This window comes from Geospiza fortis, unplaced genomic scaffold, assembly GCF_000277835.1.
Source record: "Geospiza fortis unplaced genomic scaffold, GeoFor_1.0 scaffold78, whole genome shotgun sequence".
NCBI classification, from domain to species: domain Eukaryota; kingdom Metazoa; phylum Chordata; class Aves; order Passeriformes; family Thraupidae; genus Geospiza; species Geospiza fortis.
Window position 1 is genome coordinate 2,055,479 of NW_005054339.1, and position 18,462 is coordinate 2,073,940.

At 39.0% G+C, this 18,462-nt stretch overlaps 1 protein-coding gene across 1 annotated transcript; it reads left to right on the plus strand.

The window, feature by feature from the left end:
• The first annotated feature begins 676 nt into the window (after positions 1–676).
• Positions 677–18,112, plus strand: LOC102045404 (store-operated calcium entry regulator STIMATE). Its single transcript, XM_031058234.1, has 7 exons — positions 677–864; positions 2,639–2,734; positions 4,804–4,925; positions 11,292–11,404; positions 12,295–12,372; positions 13,122–13,271; positions 14,121–18,112. The coding sequence occupies exons 1-7, from the start codon at positions 677–679 to the stop codon at positions 14,235–14,237; spliced, it is 864 nt and encodes a 287-aa protein (XP_030914094.1). The 3' UTR covers positions 14,238–18,112.
• The last annotated feature ends 350 nt before the right edge of the window (positions 18,113–18,462 follow it).

The following is an 18,462-nucleotide window of genomic DNA, read 5'->3' on the forward strand; positions in this document are numbered from 1 at the left end:
GTTTGCACATCAGCAACTGCTTTTATGCCCTTGTCCCTCTGTTTTCCCACACTTGTCCTTCAGGAGTCCTTCCAGATGGACCAGGGATGGGGTGGAAGTACATGGAGATAGCTGGGCAGGCTATGAGAGGAGCTTTCTGTCAGATGCCCAAGCAGTTTGTATAATAAACTGCAATGAAACTGCAACAGACAAACTTGCCTACTCTCTTGCCTTTGTGTATAGTTGTCATTATTTAATACTGATTTCTTTTGTTTGTTTCCAGTATGTTAAAATTGTCTGCCTTTCTGTGAAGGGATTATCAGACTAAAAAAAAATCTGTGCTTCTTTCCTTCTGTAATTCAGTTTGCCAACAAAATAGAGACACGTTGTCAGAGAATGTATTTGTCCTACACTTGACTTCATTCCGATATTATGGACTGCCCCAAGTTCTAAGAATACTTTACAATTTGGGTTTGGGTCTCCAGCGAGAGAAAGAAACAGCTCTTTCTAATACCTGCTTTATTGTTGGAAATTAAATTTTCTGGATGGGCAGTCATAAAAGCTCGGGCCAATGGAATGGTGGTCATATGTGGATTATTGTTTCATGTGAGGGATATTGGCAGTGAGAGAATGGAGCTCTAGGAACAGAGAGGTGACAGAAGGGAGTTTCTTTGAAAATGGATCCTTGGAGTTTGATATGGTGAAGTGCAGTAGTGAAAGATCCATTTCATCGAAGGCTGTAACATTTCTGCAAGTCTATTTGCTTTCACTTTTCTATATTTTTGTTGCTTTGGAAGCTGCTGATTGTCTTCAATTATATTTTTTTTTCTCCCTAGTAAAACGCTTCAGAGAACCAAAGCATGAAAGACGTCCCTGGAGGATATGGTAAGTTTCTGCATGCTTCATTCTTAACTTGTTTTCTTCTTGCATGTTGTAGAAATTGAAGGGATGATGTTAGTGCAAGATGATTAAAATGAAGAAAAGTGATGACAGGATGTTGGTAACTGTCAGTGAGGAACCAAAAAAGTTACCAAAATACTTGAGTCAGGCTACCTGTTTCCTGGGTACGCTTCCAGGAATCTGTAGAGATGTGCACTTAGGCATAAAGCTTCAATTTGTGCTTCTTCCTAAAGACAGAAAATTAGAGTAGCTTTAAGATGCATAACATCTACAAACTTGCATAAGCTTAGAGGAAGATCTCAGCTGGGCTCAAATAAAATTCCATGTTTTCTTGGTATCCTGCTATGTGTAAAATAGAAAACAGGATGATAAAAAATACATCAACCATAAAAAATATGAGGTATAAAAAGTGTGTTTCTGTTTACTACACTTTTAAAAGTTTCTGGATTGAAGCAATGCCAACATAAGCTGTACCAATTTTGAGACTGGTGTGTAAGTGTTAGGCTGCCATTCCACTTGTTCGAGACTTCAGTGGTTTAAATTCCACTCATGCAAAGCTGCCTCTCAAAACTAACACTGACCTTTATTTTATTGAAAAAAGAAGTACAAAATCTTTGTGTACTACAGTTTACCTCAGACTGAAATTCTGACAAGTGCACTGATAGCCCTTAATTTTTAAGCAAAGGATCTTGTTCTGGGACTCAAGTATTGCTATTTATAGCAGAGTGTACTGATTAGATATGTAACTCACTGGCTTCCTGCCTCATCTCCAACACTCAGCTCTCTGTGTCATGCAGTGAATGAAGAGATTGAAGTTCAAGACTGTTATCAGGGAGGGTAGATGAATTCAGGCATAAAATGTCATTTGGATCTGTTGGGGTGTTTAGATCTTTTTAGACATGCAAACAACAGGCAAAATGGTTGTTTTTCTGAATAATACAAACACACTCTTGCCCGCAGAATACTTATTATGATTCTTATGTTCTACATTTAATGAAACATCCACTGAAAGCGTTGGTTTTGTGCAAAGGATGATGAAAAAAGAATGCTAAGGGCTGGAGTCATTACTGAATCACTGTCTAAGTGGGGGTTTATATTTTCCCCTTGAGTAACAAACTCTTTTTTCTCTGACTTTATCATCTGCTTTGGAGATAATATTGTCAAGGTTGGAATTCTTTTGCAGTGTGTTCTAAGCTCTGCACTGTAGATAAAATTCAGTGAAACCACTTCATGCTTCCAGGTGAAAAATATGCTGGCTTTTAAATGAAATGCTGTAGATAAAGGACTCATTAGTCACTTTTAAGTTGTTCGCCTACAAGCACATGATGAGGATTTTATTTTTGTCTGTGCCAGAAGCTTGCTAAAAATGCATAAACATAAAAGGTCCAAATTACCTATCAGAGCTGGGATACTCATTGTTTCCAGGAGGTTATTAAAGACTTAGCCAGAGTTAGTCAGGATTAGCTCTTGGATCATGCATATGATACCAAGAGGATATCTGTAGACTTTGTGCTTACAGTGGTGGGTTTCGAGTTAATATGATTTGGGTTATTGTTAGAAAAAATAAGGGCAAAATTTAAAAGGAAACATTGTTAAATAAGAACTAAATACTATGATACTTTTTATGTTATTCTGGTGTTCTCATTTGGAAAAAAAAATTAATAATAGAGATGGAGTTTTAATGAACATAAATTTGCAATGTCTGTACTGTATTGTAAACAGTTTTGTGTGTCTTAAAAACTGTTTTTACTTTGCATAGGTTTTTAGATACTTCCAAGCAAGCCATAGGGATGTTGTTCATCCACTTTGCAAATGTCTATTTATCAGACCTGACAGAAGAAGACCCCTGTTCACTGTGAGTGTTTAATTTTGGAATAACTGGCCTTTGTGGAAGTTCTGGGTCTGAGTTGGTGTATGTGAATAGTAAGGCAAGATAAAACTGAGATCACAGTTTTCATGGTAAAAATTAGTCACTTCAAAAAACCTGTGGTTTAGACTTAGTTAATCAAGGATCAGCATTCTTCTCTTCATGGCTGGCAGGAGTCTGGACTGTGTGTAGCTATTTTAAACCTAAAGGGCAAAGCCTTGCTACTTGTCCCTCTCCAGTGAATGAATGGGGACTTGGGATGCACATTGCAGTTCAGGTTTGTTTACTGAAGGTGCTGGGACCAAAGGAAATGAATATCCAGTTGTGTTCACTGTAGTAAAGCAAGTGTAATACAAAGTGAAGTTGCTTTCAGAGTTATTTAGCAAAAATCATTTGTGTTTGTATTTGCTTCTAAAACCTACATTGGCTGCTGCAGTATTATTTTCATTTTGTTAAAAATGGGAAATCTTGCTTGGTAGCCAGGCAGTTAGTACAGAAATTAATTCTGCAATGTCACGCTTGGAGCAGTGTGACGAAATAGATAAGCATTTCTCTGTAGTGTATTAAACCTGGAGATTTTATGACTAAGACCCCGACAGGCTCTTTACAGGAGCTCCTGAAGCAAATGGTAATTGTTTGGGTTTGTTCTTGATAAGGCTCATGCTCAAACTAGCTTCCACATTGCTGGTAGTGAAGGCTGTGAAATTACTTTTAAAAGCCCAGTAATTTGCCTTTTAGAACCACTCCAGTTCCTTTCGATGGCATCTGCTCACTTGTTGTTCTTGGGTAAACAAAGGAGAGACACAGCTCAAGGAACATGCTTGTGTTGCTGCGCAAGCCAGTTTTTATTCCTTATTCCTCCTTGGTTCCTTCTGTGCTCCTACATGGTAGAAATGTGCAAGAACACTGCTTTTCTCCCCACCACAAAGCATTCTGTTAGGCACACTGCATTTATTTTAGCACATTAACTATAAAATTTGAGTTATGACAGTTTCAACAATACCAGGCATCATCGTAGGATTTTCCTTGCTTATAGCTTTAAGAATTTCCTGAAAGGTTTAAAAACTGGCAGGTGCAAATTACTTTCATTCAGTTTTTATAACTCAAAAGTATATATTTAAGTGAAGTAACAAAAGCATGCCAGAAATTGTCAGTGTATAAAGCTAGTGTATTACAGTATTTTAAATTAAAAATAACTTTGTTTATTAAAAATAACACAAAGCATTTTTTAGGCGAAATAAAGACATGTGCATTCTCTCCTGCATCTACATATTTTTATTTTCAAATCCCACTTTTAATCTAAGTGTAACATGTCACAAAACAGGTAAGAGAGTGAGATTATTCAGTGCTCTCAGGATAACTAAATTACAGGGTGGAACTGGATAATTTCTCAGACAAGGATGCAGGTTCTTGATAGCAGAAAAAATATCACGCAGCATTAACCAAAATCTATGTTAGGAAAAATATCCCTAAGTTTGAATTTCGTGCAGACTTGCCTGGCAGCAGCACAGCAGTCCTGAGGGCAGGTTAAGGATGCATCCCAGGGTAAGCCCGGCATGCTGGAGAATCTCGGTGTTCTGGGAAATCTCGGGCATCCCTGGGGCCGGGAGCCCTCTCTGGCTGTGGAATAGGTGCTGGCACCTCTGATTTCCCTGCTGCTGCCTTCCTGCTGCGGGCTTACAGCAGCCTCTTGTGGCCTCAGCAGGACTCGTGCAGAATCGGGATTGCCGACGTTCCTCTGCAGACACTCAGCCTCGATTTTAATGTTTGACTAATGCAACGTTAATTAAAACTCAGATTTGGTGAACAGTTATTCGAAAATAACTATTTTTAGGAAGTCTGGGGGTCTTTAAGGACAGGAAAAAAATATTGAGACTTCTAAAATTATTTAAATTGTAGGCGCTCAGTGCAAGTACAGAAGTGGGTAAATGATTGTTCTCAGTACTCAGGCTTCTCAATATACTTACAGATCTTTTATCAATCATGGTATTTAAATACCCCAAACCTGTAGAAAATCGACCCTGACTCCTTGGGTTTTTGTCTGTTTTTCCTTTCAGGTACCTTATCAACTTCTTGCTGGATGCCACCTTAGGAATGCTGCTGATCTACATCGGGATCCGTGCTGTCAGCAGCATCGTGGAGTGGCAGCAGTGGGAGTCCCTTCGCTTTGGGGAATATGGTAAATATTCTGCTCTGGCACTGAAGTGATTCTCAGGGTAGAGTCCCAGAGTATTTCAGCAAGTGTTTAACTCGTCCTAAAATTGTTGTACAGTCATTTTAGTGTTTCACTTGTCACGAGGGTTCTTTTAAGTTCTATATTTCAGTATTCACTTTGTGTCATAGAAAGCTCAACAAGTCTCTGAACATTCACTGAATTTGGAATGACTGCTTAAATTTTGTTTTTTTTAAGGAGTGATTCAACAAACTATGATATTGGCTTATCTCATGGAAAAAATACCAGCATGATAAATTGACTCTGAAACACTTACAAAAAATGATTTCTGGAAGGTCATTTCCTAGTAAAGCTTTCACTGAACCACATACCACTGTCTGAAGATACAGACCAAGAGTTCTGCCAGCCCTCTTTAAGCAGCCACATCCCTTCAGAGAAGGGAATGGCAAGATGGTCTGTGCTGCTCCTCAAGTAATGACCACTGGAGCTTGTGCATATAGGGCCTGTATCACTGGTGAAAAACATGTGAGGGACAGACTGTGAAATCCCTTCCAGGTGAAACTGCAGAGTTTATCTTCCGTTACTCAGAAGTCCACTCATGTGCAGAAGTTGTGGATTTGCAGCTGAAGTTGAGTATCACACATTCTTAACATCAGCATTTAATTTTGTTCAGTCTTTTATTCTCAGATTGCTGCAAATGAAATTTTTGTATACATGCTAGAAATCACATTTGCAGCTCCTTGAGACAGGAATGGGAGGAGATGTTGCCTTATAAGAGAGCTGTGGCTCTTCATCAGAGAGAAAAACAACAACCCCAGTGGTTTGGGGGGGAAGAAGTTTAAGAAAGTTAAAAATGTTTGCCTAACAAATTAGGAGCTTTCACAGCAGTTTTATAATTATTACTGGTAGGATTTTGGTTGTGTAGATTTCTTTGGTTTTAATGATCCTAAGTAGCTGACAGAACTAAGAATAAGTAAAGGCCTTGTGAAATTGGAGCACTCTAAAAGCTTGAGAAGTTTGCAATCAAATAACATTAATTGCTATTTGCTTTAATGTCAGAGGTCTAGATATGGTAACAAGCAACTTAGAAATAACTGCCTATGCCATCAGGGCATGTTAGATTTATAGAGATTTACTGTGTATCTTTTAGGGTACAGTTTGTGGCCACTTAAGCTGTTTAAATCAGCACTGCCACAACACTGCTTGCCTGCTTTTATCCCACATGCCACAGTCCAGTATTTCCACTCTTTTCCTTGGGCTGGTGCATATCTGACTCTTCAGGGAATTGACCAAGAGAGCTAAACCATCAAAACTTCACTTGATGTAAGAGAAATAAATAGTTCCTCCAGATTAGTCCCAGGCTCGTGTCTCTAAGGGATTAGGTAAGCACCAATGCCCAGGGAAGGCAAAGGGGCAAGGAAGGAGGTGAGACCTCTTGCCCAGAGCCCCATTTTCTGATTGTTGGTTTGGCTTGAAGCCATTTAAAGATGTTTGAGCAGCTTTCAGCCCATATAAAACTTGAGTTTCCTCTTAGAGAAAAAAAAGTGTATCTATTACAGTTACAGGTAGGTGTTTGTAATCATGTCAGATATTAGATTTTATTTCTCCCTAATAACATTTTCAATTTTTCTGTGTGTAATCTGTTGTCCTTTGCCATTTTAATGTTCTTTCAACGGTAAGCAGTCTGTGGGTGGGGAGATGTGGGGAGTATATTCACTCCCCTGAAATTTCTCTATTTCTCACTGACTTTCAGAATGAACCCAGGTCTATTATAGTTATGAGGCATTTCTGACTGCAGTAATTAAGCTCCTAAAATCAACAGATGAACTTCTGTAGTGCTTTGGAGATGGTCTGTGGCTGCTCCAGTATTGTCACTTTGAATTAGGAGATCTGAAACACCTGAACCTGTTTATTGAGTATTCTCCTCTGTGTGTGTATAAGTGATGTATGAAATTACATAAACCCTCTTTTGTTAGTGGTTCTCTCTAATATCAGATCATTTTATTAGTCACTAACTTTCTTTTCTGCATCTTTATTAATGTGCTGTCCTGCCCTTAGCGTGTTAGGTTTTTAATCAAGCTATTTATCAGGACTGTTTTAAAGCATATTGCAAATCTGCATTTCCATTAATCATGTGGGAGAGGCTTCTGGTATAAAGAGAATTAGAGAGCAGATGCAAAGTTATTTGTTTTGGCTAAAACTAAGTAGGTGCAGTAAGCTTAGGCCCTCTGTAAGAAGTCTCATCTCATCCAAAAAGACAAGTTGCATTGGATCATTTGCTGTCATCTTCTTTTAAGTGTCTCTGGTGTTCCTGAAGCAAAAACCCTCCTATCACCAGTTTATTTAACATTTTTCAGTTTGACCCAAAGAACACTTGTTATTTTTCATAAGATTTTTTTAAATAAAGCAGGGTAAAAGAGGGGACTAAAATGCAGTTCTGTGGAATTGCAAGTGTGTTTACAACTTGGGATTTTGAAGTTAAATATGGAATGTGTAGCATAGAATCACAGAGTGGTTTGGTTTGGAAGAGATCTCAAAGCCCATCTTGTTCCACCCCCTGCCATGGACAGGGGCACCTTCCACTATCCCAGATGGTTCCAAGCCACATCCAACCTGGCTTTGGGCACTGCCAGGGATCCAGGGGCAGGCCCAGCTGCTCTGGGCACCCTGTGCCAGGGCCTGCCCACCCTCCCAGGAAACAATTCCTTCCCAATATCCTATCCATTCCTGCCCTCTGGCATTAGGCAGCCATTCCCCCTTGTTCTCTTGCTCCATAGCCTTTTCCACAGTCCCTCTCCAGCTCTCCTGGAGCCCCCTCAGGTACTGAAATGCTGCAATAAGGTTATCCTGGAGCCTTCTCTTCTCCACACATCTCCTCTCTTCTCCACCCCCTGGGTCACCGAAAAGTATCAGAGTCTTGGAGCATTTTATCTGGAGTAGGAGAGTCGAGTGCTCAGCTTGGAGATCAGTGTGATTTCAGTTTGTTTGCAAATGTGGGAAAACAAACAGGAGCCCTCCTTCCACCCCCAGGCAAGTCTCTTCTTGTGACTGAGTGATGTTTGTGTTTCTAGAGCCTAAATAATCATTTGTCTCAAGTTAGTTCTCACTGTGAGCTCATTTCCCTTCTTAGCTCTATTACTTGATCCCTGGTGATTCATTACTTGAAGCTGTCACAAAAATAGCAGTGTCCTGCTGGTTTTAAAAGCCTCTTCTTTATATGGAGGATAGTTTTTAAGCATAAATGCCTCAAGGAAGGAATGGATACCAAAATATCAGCATTTATAAATGGTGGCTGTTTGTACAGCAAAACAGCACTGCAGTCTGATTTATGAACAAAGGGCCAAGACACTCCCTCAAGGGCTTTTTTACATCAGAATTTTTAATTTTATTGGATCTCTCTTCATATCTATGGTTTTATATTTTCAGATTCATTACTTCAGCAGCTGGATTTTAATAGAAGTGCAGAATCTGTTAATATATTTGAGTGTGTAAAGAGGAGAAAAGCAGTCATGATCTGTACTGAAAAGAATGTTCCCTGCATTCTCCTTCCCTTCTTGTCTTGAGCTACTTTAGCTGCTGCAAGTAGAAGACAGGTGATAAATCTCTCCTGGTGATTATAAACTCCACTGGCAACTGAATTGTGCTGTGACCTCTTTCCTTGGCTTTTGCTTGAGCTTTGCCATGGCAGAGCTCAGAAATTGTATTTGATGCATCTTTTTCCTCCAGCTCTTCGTTTGCCCCTTGCAGAGCAGCTTACTTACAGCCATGTGGGGTAGCTAGCACTGCCTTCAAAACAACTTAAAATTTATTTTGGAGTAGTTCTGTGAGTTAGCATTTTCTTAAAAATTTTCAGCATCTGAAGAACAGGAGGAAGTTACAGGGTAGAGGAATAACAGGTATTAGGTTCAAGAACTGTTTCTAAACATACTTCTACAAACACCTGATGGCAGTGGCAGACGCAAGTGTAGACTAATTTGGCATTGCCCAGCATTTTCCAAAAATGCTGCTACAGTTGTCACTGCAGGGGATTCAAAATTTTTCAGTTTTGTTTTTTATTTGCTTTTCGTGCACTAGCAACATTTCCAGTAATTTGCTGGACTATTTTGTACATGACAAGTATAAAATCAGAATTCAAGAGATGACTGTAAGAGACTTTAGAAATTAAATTAGAGCTTTATGGCTTCAACATTAACATTAAAGTTCTAATTTGGGTTTGTGTACAGAACCTCTGAATGTACAAATGTCTGAAGGAGCTCTTTGGAGCACCTTCTGGATGTGGTGATGTTATTAACTTGAATTTCATGGCTTATAAAACCATACAAAAAATTGTTTAGAAAGGAACTCCATATAATCCAGCCTCTTGCTCAAAGCAGGATTAACTTCAAAGCTGAAGTGGGTTGTTCAGGATGTGGTCCAGTCAGTTTTTAATTTCTCCATGGTTTAGGATTTAAGAACCCCTCTATCTAAACAACCTACTTCAGTAGATTTAACCACTCTCACTGTGAAAGCTTTTTTTCCTTCATATCAGAATTGTATCTTCACCCACCCAGTCTGTATCTTCACACCTTTCTTCAAGGATACTGCTGGGACACTGTCAAAAGACTTGCTCAATTCAAAGTAGGGAGCATCCCTGTTGTCCCCAACTTGTAATTATAGCTGAGATAATTTTGTAAGTGCAGTAGGGCACACAAAAATCCTCAAGTAGAATTTAATATACAGAACTTCTAATTTCAGTCGTGTACCAAAATAAAACCCCAAAGAAACCAGCACCACTCCCCACAAAAATATTGTGGAACAAAACATTCATTGCTGAGAGCACACCGCACTTTTTATATAGAGTTTCACAGTTTTTGCATGTACAAAATCTCCTGAGAGATGCAAAATTGTTTTCACTGCCTTTGCTTTTAGGAATGAAATAAAGAGGAGAAAGAGATTAGAATCAACTGTTCATTTCAATAGTAGAGCTATAGCTAAAGCTAGATTATTTTTAAAATATTTTCTAATTAGTGAGAAAAACTAGAGAATGCTAATAAAAATGGGGAGTATAGAAATTAATTGCTAAAATGTAATTCTCAAACCTAATTCAGGCCTTGTATCTTCAGAAGAATCACAGTTGCTTGACTCTGACTTACTGATGTTTTCCCTTTAAAATTCTAACTCTTTGGGTTTTTACAAGAGAAGCTGCAACTGCAATATGTAATTGTAAAACTTGAGCATTTTAATTGCTTTCCTCTCAGACTGTTGGGTGTTGATCAGAAACTCATCCAGTAAATCTTGCTTAGGAAGTATTTGTTGTTTTGGACTCCAGTCTGATTTATCAGTTTCTCTGTGTAGCATTTCAGCAGCAAAGCCTCAGTCTCAGAGTATTACCAAGTATTAATACTGAAAGCCTTTCAGGAGTGTTCCAGAAAAGGAAGCAGCAACTGTCCATTATGCATTACAAACACATAAAGGCATCTGATTTTCCATTGCACATTATTCATCCCCAGGCTAAGGGTTTGGAGCTGCCTTTGACAAGATTGCAGAGGCTGCTGCAAAGACTAAAAATCTGTCACCCCTCTCCAGAGCTGGCTTTTGATTGAAGTGCAGCTTCAAACTCACCTGCAAAGCTTGTAAGGCTTACCAATCCTCTTTTTTCCTCTTTTTTGTCTTCTTTTTCTTTCTCTGCCTTCTTTCAAAGAGTCTAATCTTGTGCTTAAGTTTTCCTGTTCAAATATTTGTGGTCTTCTTTCTGTCCTGGCAGATAACTTCATGCACTCAGGTTCTCACTCTCTTGAGGGCACCTGTTGCACTTTGGTGCAGCAGAATTTCAAACCCTTTCACATTGGAACTAGAATATGATCCTAATTTTTTATTCAGCTTAAGTTTTTATAGCAGCTCTTGCACCTTCAGTTGGTTACTTATGGTAACTCACTTTGTAGAGATGAAGAATATCTTTAAGGTAGCCTAGAGACAATGGTGGAAATCTAAGTTCTATTTAGACTGAAGGGAAATGTGTTTTCCCCAGCCATTCCCTCAAATTTTCCCCTTTAAGACACTTAATATGTCATGATAGAGGATCAAAAATTAACAACATGAGGAGAAACACAATGAAAGTTTATCTGTCTTGCTTTCATCAGATTATATGAAACAGTATGAGCATATCACAGGTACTGCTGGATGGGACAAAGTCCTGTTAGATTCAGTTTCTGATACTTTTTGAAAGTTGGGGTGAGGCTGAGGCAGGGGAAGGAACAGCACTGAAGGAATTGGAGAAGGCACTTCTGGAGGATTTAGCTGCCCTGCTGTCTCTTCTAGTACTGCTTTTTTAAGATGTTTACTATGGAGTAAATCAAACTTATGCATATATTGAACCTTTCTTCTTTCTTGCAGGTGACCCCCTGCAGTGCAGTGCTTGGATGGGCCAATGTGCTCTGTACATAATGATTATGACATTTGAGAAAACCATCATCATCATAGTGCTGCTTATACCTCAGTGGAAGGAGGTTGGTGTTTTTACAGCATTTTAGAGACAAGTGAATTTTAGGTGGAAGCTGTAAAGACTTCCAGCTGTGTTTATTGGTTTGGCTCAAGCATCATGATTGTCTACACTCATTGCCAATTAACTCTGTAGTAGTATTATGTTCTTTAGTTTAATTGGGATACTGCTAATGAGACCTTTATCCATTGCCAGAAATATCATATTGTATTTGGAGGGGTTTTTGTAAACTGAAATATCCAAAATTTAATTCTATCTCCATGTCTAAAGTACCCTTGAAACTACTAAGTGTTTCTTTCTTTTCTTAACTAATTCTTACCCACAGCTATTTTGTATTCTTGTAGTATTTTGAAGAATTTTCTTTGCCTGACCTTGTTGATAGGTTTTAACTGTAGACTTTCAGAAGTTTGTGGTGGATTGGTGAATCCAGTGGTGCTGACTGGATTAACCTTTATTTTGATGGACTCTGTGCAACCAGATATTCAGTGATGCTGATATTGCCCATTAAAACCAGTTAGCTCTATTGTGTGCCCTGACTTCTTCAGGAACTCTGCTCTCCTTACTGTGTATTTTGTAAACACTCTGCTCTGTTTAAATTTCCTAAAGATGGTTCTACATGTTCCTTGGGAGTGGCTCTAAAATGTTCGAGATGATTCTAAGGCAGCTCCTCAGACTTCTGTAAACAAAAATGACAGAGATAAGTTTCTTGTCAGCCCCACTTACTTATCTGTGGTAATTTATGAGCTGTCCTAAATACTTTACTTTTCTCAAAGCTGTCCTTTTTTGGTTCACCTGCATTATTCCTGTCACATTAGCTTGTACATGAATATTGCCCTGCCTAAGCCAGTTGTGTGCACATACTGCTGTGAGCTGAACTCAGTCCTTTTCTTTCCACAGGTGGCTTTATTGAACCCCATAGAGAACCCCCAGCTGGAGCTGGCAATCGTCATGCTGATAGTTCCCTTCTTTGTTAACGTTAGTACCACTCACTTCATGAGATGTTTCCTTGGATATCCTTCTGCCATGTGTTTATTAATTAACATTAGTCCTTAAAACACTCTGTACCTTGGTGCTTAAGTTAATTTAAGCGCTGCTAAAGAATGGGTAAATTGTCTGGTTATGTAGATTTTACAAAGCTGAAATCCATATGGAGCAAAAGAACCAGTTTCAGGAGAGGGGCAGAAATGTCTCATAGACCCCTTTGGCCTGATGACTTCAGTAGATTGTCTGACACAGAGATTATAAAATTACAGTGAAATTTGCTTCAGGAAGCAGTTGGTGTAAGGACAGACATCCTGTGAAGTATCCTGTGTCTGACCATAGCTAATAGCAGCTGCCCTGTGGTGGAGCAGAGGAAAAGGGCAAGTGTGCAGTCATTCTTCCCAAAGTACACTCTTGCAGCAATCAGGGATTTAGGGATTAGAGCCAGAGACAGAAGGTGTCCTTGCATGTAATAACTGCTAGTAAAGCATTGCTACATGAAGTTAATGTGCAATCACTGTGAATAGTCACTACTTTTCTGATTTTCTTCTCTTCCACAAAGGGATAAAGTAGCTGGGTTCTAGAGCATTCCTGAAAGGTGTAATAAGATATGTGACACTGTGCCTACACAAGATTTAGCTTTTGGCAAATTCAGAATTATTGTAAAGTTCATTTGGTCAATATTTGGACCTTTCTTGTACTCTGAAGAAAGCTGAACTGTTGCTTTCCCCTTCTTTTAACAGGCGTTAATGTTCTGGGTAGTAGATAATTTCCTTATGAAGAAAGGGAAGACAAAAGCTAAACTTGAAGAAAAGGAAGCAGGACAAGATTCAAGAAATGGAAGTAAAGTCCGATACAGGAGAGCAGCATCACATGAGGAGTCAGAGTCAGAAGTATGTTTGCAGTTAATGCAATATCAGTCCAGTTCATCCCTCCTGATACTGATTTCATTTGTAGCACTGTCAACTTAGGTTTGATTTGCTGAGCGTGTACCTCTAGCAGTAGCTCCTGGCATTGGCAGTTGAGAACCAGTTAAGGAAAAAGTCATGGTTGTACCACTCTGGCAGGTAATTTCCTTGCAGATGGGCAGGAAGACACAATAATATATCTAAATACCACAGGTGAGCTGTGCTGCAAGTGCTTCTAAAAAAAACCTTACAGGGAATACAAAACTAGCAGACTATTCTAATTCAAAGAGAGGTTAATAGCTTAAAGTGAGAGGGAGCTGGTGGAGGCAACTGACCTGATTTTCGAGAATTATTTACATAGCTGCCTTAGCATAACATTATTCTAAATTACGTTAAGTGAGCAGTTTTTAGTTCCGCTGAAAGATAGGTGGTTTATTTTAAGTTGAGTCGGTTTAGCTTTAGTAAGTTGATGTAACTTTTCTGTGAGATAAACAATGCTATTTATATGGGGTTTACCAGGTAATGTGACTGCCTTGTTACCAGTGTGGATCAGGACCTCAAATATTCTCTCAAGCTGCCCCCACTGTTCTGGCATCACTCTTTGGGTTCAGAGTCAGTGGCTGTAGTGAGATTAATATGCATCCATCCTTCTGCAAAACTTACTGGAGGTTTCTGATAGTATCTGCAATGATGTGGCAGTAAATCCTAATTGTGTTCTAAGCTTTTTCCTGAGCAAATAATAAGGTGCTTTGCAAGCATAAAAAAGTAAATTGTAAAAGTAAGAAGAAGGAATGTGACTGCTCCATGTGCTCAGAAGCTGTAATTTGTTTTTAGATCCTTATTTCAGCAGATGATGAGATGGAGGAGTCGGATGCTGAGGAGGACCTGCGCAGACTGACCAACTTAAAGCCCATCAAGAAGAAGAAGCATCGCTTTGGTCTGCCTGTATGACACATTCCTTGGCCTATGGACTTGCAGGTTTCATGGCAAAAACTTCTGTCAGTGGGGTTTAATGTTGCAATTGCATCTCCCTTTTCATACAAACTGACTTAGAAGCAAGGTCTACCAACAGAAGGCAAAGCAGTTGGAAGACTTCCAGTTCAGTTGCACTACGAACACACTGACCAGTTATGCAAGAATGTCTCCTCATCATGTGCAGGAAATGGACGAGTCACTAAGGATTCGTGTGGGAGGTGTCAGAGAAGATCAGAGAGAACAGATACAGAATCTTTCACTTTCAGTTGCTGATGGGACAGTGCATGGAGTTCTCAAAAAGGCATCAGAGTTGACTAAGTTAAAGGAGTGTGTTTTATTACTAAAACTGGCTTTTGCAGCATAATTCCTAGAGCAGAATAGTTTATGGTTACAAGCTGTAACTTAACATTATTTTTTTAAGTACAAATGTTTACTTGCTACCGGGTACCTATGGAACTAATAGGTGGAACAAAGATTTTTTTCCAAGTCTTCTCAAATCTATCTGACTATTTTATATTTAAGTTATATTTTCATACAGTTGTATTTAAAGATTCTCTTTATCAGAGAAATGGGTACCATTCCCTTTTTTGTGCAGAACAGGTCAATAGATTTGTAGTGAAAATCTTATTTATCCTTGTCTCCTGATTTAAGACAAAGGGATTGCAAAGGGAAAAGCTCTCTGTCACTGCTGAAGTCACCAAATATCACTAAAAATGCAGTCCTATGTGTGCTCTTGACCACATAATTTAAAAATACCTTTTTCAGTAGGAGGTGGTGTTTGCATATTTGACAAAGGTGCACTTTAGTGTATAACAAAAATCCATTGTGATAAGTTATTTGTGAAATGAGTATCTATGGATACTCTAATTATTTCTTATTCTGCAAGTCTCTTGTGCATACCTCTCAAATGAGCCAAAAGAGATGGAACATTTCTGATACTTTTCCTGTTATAGGGCCTGCAGTATGGGACTGTGATCTGATTATAGCAGTTGTGATACAATATTGGAAATATAATTCTGTCCCTTGTTTTTGTTGGAAAAGCAATCTTCTACTTAATGTGCTTAACAGCAACAACAACAAAATTTCTCCTATTTAATTTACATAAAGTCTCGTTATCCTTCAATAGTAAAAGAACAGCCCCAAGGGCTACAGTGCAGTTGTTACCACAGCATTTCTGGGATTTTCAGTGTCTCTTCTGATAATTGAGAGCACATGGTAATCTGAAACCTAGCAGACATGTTTTCAGTGATATCCTTTTGCTTTGCATATTTTCTAAATGATTGTTTCGGACAGCTTTCCTTGCTTAGCTAAACCTTGTGCAGGACAAGGCGATGTGTCAAAGAGGTGACAACAGACCTTGAATGCAAATCTGTTGCAGTATCTGGACACCAGAAAAATTCCAAGCCTTAAACCAGTTTCATTTGAAAACTGCTCAGAACTTTTTAAGATTTTTTACATTTTTTTATAGGTTTACTAGGTCTTAATGTGATTTATTAACCAGACCACTTAACTGGGCCTTAGTAAATACGGAACTGTGCGCTCCCATGCTTACTTTCACTATTCCAGCATCCCTTTTCCTGGTAGCTGCCAAGGGGACACGATGCTCTGACACCTCAGGGTGTCCAGCCAGCTCAAAGGGACATTTACCAAACCCGAGGTTTTAGTTGAGCCATTGACCTTTGTTACTGTGCACTGAAACGTAAGAACTGCAATAAGTTACAGTACTAGTGTTTCCTTTAGACTAAATCTAGAGACTAATGACAGTGCAAGCTTACCTGAGTTCCTTTGACATGGGGGGTGGGGATGGGGAAATGTCCCTAATCAGTGTTGCCTCTGGTTTGGGGGGTGTGGGGTTTTTTATTGATTGTATGACTTGCATCTTCTCTTGGCTATTGACCAGTGGGCGGGTGCAGATCTCCAAAAGCACAGTACTTCAAGGAATTCATCAACAGAATAGCCTCCCACAGCTCACTTTTCCAAAGGGATATAAGAGCTAGGACTGGCTCTGGTCACAATTGCCAGCATTTATTTTTTTAGCATAGGATTTGTTCTGTTTCAGATAGTGAACTAAAGCTATTGAACATGTGCTACGTCCCAGTGCAGAGCATGGCTGTCCTCGCCAGCTGCAATAACTGAGCAGTGCACACAAATTTAACTGTGCCAGCTTGCATCTTATCTTCCTTTTCCCTCCTCCAGTTAACTTCAATTATCAAAATTATTCTAGTCTCATGTTTAGTCTGTGAACTGTCAGTATAAAATTATGGCCTTAATCATGTAAAAATATTTCTTTTGAGCAGACCTCGAGCTTATTGACCAAGTACAAAACAGTATGAAGTGCTATGGAGCAGTTTCTTGAAGGTGGTTATAGAAAAGGTTCTGAATGCCTAATTTTTCATGTCTTAAGTGCTTAAATGTCTCTTCTTGTGAGATCTAGATATGCCTAGCAAGATGTAGTAAAGCACTATGATCCAAAGGCACAGAAGTATTTTTAATACCACAGTAGTAACAGAAGGAGCAACCTTCAGAGGGGAAAAAATTAAATTCTCTACTAAGACAATAATTCTATTCAGAATTTTAGGTAAGTAACAAAATCTGGCTGTTTTTTCTATACATTCTTTTTTACCATTGTGAAAGAGATGGAAAATGTAGAACTAGTTGTTTTCCTCTCTGTAAGGTAAAAATTGGAATTCTTGCAGTAATTATAAGTAGGACGAGTCCTTTTGTCTGACAGGCTTGCATGTGAGAGCAGGGAGTGTGTGCTTAGTGCTTCACTGTGTCTTACCACTTGTTAAAATGTATTGGCAGTACAGTCTGAAATGGACTTTTCATAAAGAGTTGATCCAGTGTGAGATTGCAACACCATGTTTGCATTATCCTCCAGCTGTCACTCAGATTTCTGCCTGGCAAATGTACTCCAGGACAATCTGTAGCAAAGGTTTAATTCAGGCTGTGCTTAGGAAATAGGATTCTGTTTAATGAAAATAAGCTATGTAGTGAATGCCAAAGTAAAGGGAAGGGATTATAACTTAGAGAAGAGACACAAATATTGGTGGAGATGGAATTTACCGTGAGTGGTCAACCTAAATACATTAACTGTTCCTAGTATCTGACCTGTGACACATTTGCATAAACTTAAAACACTGATGTTGTCTAGTATGTGGTTTCCAAGTTCTGGCTTCAATATGTTCAGGTCCCCTTGTCTTACTTTAAGTAGGTGAATGCTGTCTGTTAATGTTACTAACTAAAATGTACTATAGCTTTTCTTCAGGGAAAACTCAGAAAATGAGTTGCAAATTAGAGCAATGCAAAGTGATCCCCTCGGGCAGGTGTCTGCTCTGATCCCTGCCGAGCCTGGGGAGGGGGGCCTGGGCTCTCCCGCTCTGCTCAGAGCTGAGCATCACAAGGAATCTCTGCCACTGTGCTTGACTAACCCGTGTTTGCAACTTTGCTGTGCTTTTTACAGGAGAAACCAGTAGTGAAAGCTAATAAATTCAGCCACACCAAGTCAGAGTACATCTACAGCATAGGCGTGCAAACTTTTTTAGGTGAAGTTTCCAGTTCAATTACTGAAAATGACTACTATGGTTTTACAAAGTAAAACTGCAGTATCTTTAAAAAAGGGACTCTTTTGTAGGTGTTTTTGTCTTGTGTGGGTATCCGTCTCAAACTGAATGTGGGGTTTGTTTGTAAGTAAATTCAGACTATAGCCAATGTGAGCAAAACCAACAGCTGTATTCTGCTGCCCTCTGTTTGGACCATATTGTTTAATCAGTGGTGTTACCTTAAACTTTTAAGGGTATCTGATGTAATTACATTATAATGGTTTACAATAAAGTCTGACTTATTACAGATTTGTACACTTGTTTTATACTTGTTCTGTTTCAAAGTGCCTGTATTTCAGTGTCTGTGGTGTGATCTTGTGGGAAGCAGGTTCTGCTACTTGAGTTTTACTTCAGCTCTAATTGTGCACCCTGTTATGTTGATTTTAATTTCAGTATATTTATTTACCTTAATGGCAAGTCCCATTTGATTGGGAAGAGCCATTGTTCTTAAGTTGCAAATTTTGTTTACAAGTTTAAAAATCCTTGCAGGGTCCTCTCAGATCCATTTCCTGAGGAAGGTTTTTTTTAGGAACTGAACAGGATGGACTCAATTCTGCCTCTGTAATTCCTCTGTGACATTTCCCTATTATTTTCATACT